The sequence below is a fragment of the Penaeus japonicus genome, unplaced genomic scaffold (assembly GCF_977035675.1).
Source record: "Penaeus japonicus unplaced genomic scaffold, GWHDUDI00000001_assembly GWHDUDI00000042, whole genome shotgun sequence".
Classification (NCBI taxonomy): Eukaryota; Metazoa; Arthropoda; class Malacostraca; order Decapoda; family Penaeidae; genus Penaeus; species Penaeus japonicus.
This window is the reverse complement of record NW_028234444.1, coordinates 14,556,026-14,561,025: the sequence shown is the minus strand read 5'-3', so window position 1 is coordinate 14,561,025 and position 5,000 is coordinate 14,556,026. Positions and strand designations below refer to the sequence as shown.

At 43.3% G+C, this 5,000-nt stretch overlaps 1 protein-coding gene across 1 annotated transcript in view; it reads right to left on the bottom strand.

Moving 5' to 3' along the window:
- Polr1B (RNA polymerase I subunit Rpl135) overlaps positions 1 to 5,000 on the bottom strand; it is a 24,443-nt gene that overhangs the window by 11,289 nt on the left and 8,154 nt on the right. The window contains exons 8-17 of the mRNA XM_043016469.2: positions 4,773 to 5,000; positions 4,429 to 4,542; positions 3,947 to 4,075; positions 2,739 to 3,016; positions 2,435 to 2,632; positions 1,711 to 1,818; positions 1,350 to 1,526; positions 865 to 993; positions 554 to 666; positions 89 to 227 (exon numbers count right to left, since the gene is read on the bottom strand). The exon at positions 4,773 to 5,000 is cut by the window's right edge and continues 32 nt beyond it. Of these exons, the coding sequence (XP_042872403.2) occupies positions 89 to 227; positions 554 to 666; positions 865 to 993; positions 1,350 to 1,526; positions 1,711 to 1,818; positions 2,435 to 2,632; positions 2,739 to 3,016; positions 3,947 to 4,075; positions 4,429 to 4,542; positions 4,773 to 5,000 (1,613 nt within the window). The remainder of the gene's footprint in view (positions 1 to 88; positions 228 to 553; positions 667 to 864; positions 994 to 1,349; positions 1,527 to 1,710; positions 1,819 to 2,434; positions 2,633 to 2,738; positions 3,017 to 3,946; positions 4,076 to 4,428; positions 4,543 to 4,772) is intronic.

Sequence of the window (5,000 nt, the reverse complement as noted above, 5' to 3'; positions counted from 1 at the left end):
GGGTAGTTAATCTTAAATATAAGCAAATGTATATAGGTATTGGCATACATAAATATTTAGTCTCACTCTCACTCTCTCTTTGACTGACCCTAATCCTTATGGTGATGCTGGCTCGCTGGCACTCTTCGCTGCTTGTGTTGGCAGCCATGATGGCGTGCTTGTCGACCACGCAGTCCTCGCCCTTGTACTTGGTCACTCTATAGGTGCGTTGCCGGAGATCGTATACACTGCCGGAGGGGGTAGGCAGGATGAAATGGGGAAGTTAGGGTGAAACAAGAGGGAGTTAAGGGTAACACAGCTTGGGAGGTTGTGTGTGAGACAGAGGAACATTTGAATGGAAAGTAGGGATGTTGTGGATAACACAGAGGGTTATTGAGCTTAAACACCAGGAAGTTTGAAGTGATAATAAGGGCAAGTTGGGAGTGTTGTGCATGAAACAGAGAAGTAGAGGTAACACCACAAAATCTATCATAATATACAACTCATCTATCCTCATGACTACAATAACATCGTAACTACCCGAAAGAACCCCAGGACTACTTATCGTACATACCAATAATAAGGGTCTCCCTCGGTGAGCTGCGTTCCGGGGTAAGGCAGGCCGTGCTTGTCCAGGAAGGCTTTCTGTCCTGGCTCCTGTGGGTTCCTCCTGAACATGTGGGTTATCTGGAGGAGGGAGGAATATTCGCTTTCATTCCTTGATCTTGTTTATCTATATATATATATATTTTAAGGACGAGGGGGTGTTTATCATTGTGCTATCATAGTGCCAAAGTGTACAGGAATATATGTGATTATTAGTATTTATGTAATAAACCAGGTTCTGTTTCTGTCTCTCTCTCTGTCAATTAATCTCTCTCATACCTCTGTGGCTGGCTTCTTGCCCTGCATCTGTGTAAGGTCAACGAATTCTGTTTTGTAGATTTGTCCGTGTGCAAGACCCCTCTCCATGGAGCACTTGTTGAGCACCATTGCATCTTCCATGTCATAGCCCTAAGGAGGAGAGAGGGAGGATAAGAATGGGAAGCAGAAAAATGAATTAATAAAATAGAAGCTAATAATAGAAGACAACAACATAATATATCAACACTTGCATATACATGATCTGATTTAATTATTTCTAAATATCTGCATAAAAAAAAGAAAGAAAGAAAGAAGGAAGAGACAAAAAATAGAAAAAGAAAGACAGAGGGAAAAATTCACCATTTTCTCATAACCATCACCCTCCCCCTAACTTCCTGCAAATAATGCTCATGACAACACTGAATGCCATGCATAAATGATATTCAAAAAATACTAAACCAACGTATAATAGCCAATCCCTCAGCTCGACCAGCAAACGGCCTCACCGTATAGGAGATGATGGCCACGACGGCATTGAACCCCATGCAGAACTCCTCCATGTTGATCTTGTCATAGTGGCGATTGCGGACCAGAGGAACCTGTGGGTATTGAAGGCGGTAGATCTTGTTGGCAGTCTGGCTCCTCCAGTTGTGGAAGGGCGTTCCCATCGTCTGCTTACCCATCTGCGGAGAGCAAGGAGTCGGTAGTGGCAGTGCCGTTGATGGCAAATTAATAGAGAACTTGAGTGCAAACATCAGGTCAAAGAGAAATCAAATAGGAAGTTGAGTGTGGAAATTCATTGGAAAAATTACATGCTAACATGCAATCATTAATGTAATAATTCCCTTTTCATCCAGTTGAACTTACCTGACACTGGTACATGTTACGTGGGTTGGGATTGCAGTCTGAGAAGGGGACCAGCTTGCCGATGTTGCTCAAGATCGCTGTCTTGGCCACTTCCAAGTGTGTGTGGACCTGCTCAAAGAGAAAGAGAGATTATGCAGTTGTCTGAATGCTGTGTTTGTGTGGTGTGTGTGGTGTGTGTGTGTGTGTGTGTGTGTGTGTGTGTGTGTGTGTGTGTGTGTGTGTGTGTGTGTGTGTGTGTGTGTGTGTGTGTGTGTGTGTGTGTGTGTGTGTGCGTGGTGTGTGTGATGCGGTGTGTGTGATGTGGTGTATGTGATGTGGTGTGGTGTGATGTGGTGTATGATATGGTGTGTGTTGTATGTGTGTGTGTGTGTGTGTGTGTGTGTGTGTGTGTGTGTGTGTGTGTGTGTGTGTGTGTGTGTGTGTGTGTGTGTGTGTGTGTGTGTGTATGTGTGTGTGTGTGTGTGTGTATGTGTGTGTGTGTGTATGTGTGTGTGTGTGTATGTGTGTGTATGTGTGTATGTGTGTGTATGGTGTGTGTGCATGGTGTGTGTGTGTGTACAGGGATGGGGCTAGTTTCTTAACCACAACCCCACTCAATCACACACATATATAAAAACTCACGTGTGAACAAGCACATAAATTTCCCCTCCCACATGCACCGGCAATGCCCCTCCCTCCCTCAACCCCACATCCACCCCCTATCCCTCACACCTCTCATACCCACCCCTTCCTCGATGCCCTCTGGTGAGATGGCCACGTTGAGGTAGAGCTGCTCCAGGCTGCCCACATACTCTATAGTGTTGGTGGTTAGGTTGATGACTGGACGCATCATCCTGCAGATTGATGTGGCCAGGAAGAGCCCAGCATATTGGCCGCCGAACTTCCTCCGTGGGATCAGCACAATCTCCATGAATTTGAAGATCTGGATAGAGAAAAAGGATGAGCTTAGTGTGTAATTACCACTATGAAGAAAATCAAAACCACTACCCCCATGTCCGTTCTCCCATCCACTCCATCCCTATACACACCTCCTCCCTAGCCTTCATGATCCTGAGCTTGAATGCGAAGTCGTCTGCCTCGTCGTTCCTGATGTAGCCGACAAAGGAGCCATCTAGCATCACCTCGAGGCACTGAGCGTAGGGTGCGAGGGGTGGGCTGTTGGTGGGTGTCATGCCAAGCTGGTAGAGAACCAATAACAGCTCATTGGGGTTCTCAGGGGCACTATTCACAACCACACAGTTCTCTGCCAGATGGTTGAGTAGACCACAGGGGGCACCATCAGGGGTGTGCACAGGGCAGATGAAGCCTGGGGAAACAAGATCAACAGGGGTTAACAAGGGAATCTTGGGTGAAGACAGAGGTGTATATGCAGGCAGGCAGAGAGAGAGAGTGAGAGAGAGAGTGAGAGAGAGAGAGAGAGAGAGAGAGAGAGAGAGAGAGAGAGAGAGAGAGAGAGAGAGAGAGAGAGAGAGAGGGAGGAAGGAAAAGAAAGAGAAAGAGAGGCGAGACAAAAGAGAGAAAAATCATTAAAATGAACAAAGAAAATTAATGGTAAAGCAGACTTTGTGGTTGCAGCATAGAATTCATAATATTTAAGGAGGTATATCAATGGATATAATAATACAGCATGATTATAATGTATTATATGTAATAAATATATTGAATGTAATGATGATAACAAAAATACTAATAATTATCATCCAAAAAATAATAAACAAAAACAGAATTATAACAATGTCAGTAATATAGTACTATCTGTCACTGTAATTTTAACAAAATATAAATATGGTCAATTAACACTTTTAGCAACAAATAGGTATTAGCAACAAAATGGTATTAGCATCTTAATAATAACAGTAACAGTAACTGAATTTATCCAAAAACTGCCAGATAAAGCTACCAACAACCATTCGTAGTAAAAGTAATTCTTAGAGTATTAGCAATGATAAACAGAAACATTAGTTGAACCAATTCATTGGAATGGTAACAGTAATTTAAAAGTATGAGTATAAACAGCAGAAGCAGTACTTACAAAAACAGTAAAAACAGAAGCAGAGGAAGTAAACAGTAATACTGATAACAATTATAAATAAAGCTAATGGTAATAAAACTGAATAGTCAAAAATCATTCACAGCTATGGTAATAGCAACATCAATGACTTTATTAAATACTTCAGACAAATGCTGAGACACGCCACACCCGAGCACCACCAAGAACCATGTTGCATGGCCTTACCCCAAGCCTCTCCCGTCAACCTCCTAGGCTCGATGGTCTTCATCTCCACGAAGTATGCTCCTCTGTGGATGGCACGCAAGTGCGACAAGTCACGCATCCGATTCAAGTGCTCCATGATCACAGTCAGGCCTGGGGGTGGAGGGGATCGGAGTTTAAATCTATGCAAAAAAGAATGAGAAGGATGAGAAAAAAAACAAAATTGAATTAAAGGTTTTAAAAAGAACACCCTCATTTCCCTCAGAGAGAGAGAGAGAGAGAGAGAGAGAGAGAGAGAGAGAGAGAGAGAGAGAGAGAGAGAGAGAGAGAGAGAGAGAGAGAGAGAGAGAGAGAGAGAGAGAGAGAGAAAGAGAGAAAGAGAGACAGGGAAAGAGAGAGTGATAGAGGGAAAGAGAGAGCGAGAGAAAGAGAAAGAGAGAGAGAAAGAGAGAGAGAGATGGACACCATAACATAAGGAGAAGGAGGGCCACATCCATTACACGCACCAGTGGTCTGCATGAGTCCGCACCCTGACTTGGAGGTGAGGGTACCCGTGGCAATCAAGGTCTGGAACTGGTTTCCAAACCCTTTGCCCCGGTTGCTGAACTTCTTTATATCATCTGGAAATTGCAAATAAAATGTTAGACTGAGAGAGAGTTATGAGGCCTTCTTGAATTTCAAGTTTGCAATTATGTAGTGATGAAGTTAACTGAACTAAAAAATATTGTTAGTACCAGTGGTACTCCCAAATCTGATGCAAGAAAGAAATTTCATTAATGTGCACAATAATTATCAAATACACTGCCAGTATTGAAAGAAAGAAAATATACATATAGGTTACGATACTCACTGTCTTGAATGATGCAGTCTACTCCTTCCTTCCTGCATTTAATGATCAGCTGAATTTTAATGTTGATCATTGCATCCATGAGCTTCTCCTTGAAGAACTGCAGGTATGTGTGTCCACCTAATGTCACCTCCTGCATGCTCACTGTGTCCACGCTCTCTGTCTTGCACTCGCCAGCAATGTATGCATAGAGTTTCCTGGCCATCATGCACAGGGTGTTGAATTTCTCGG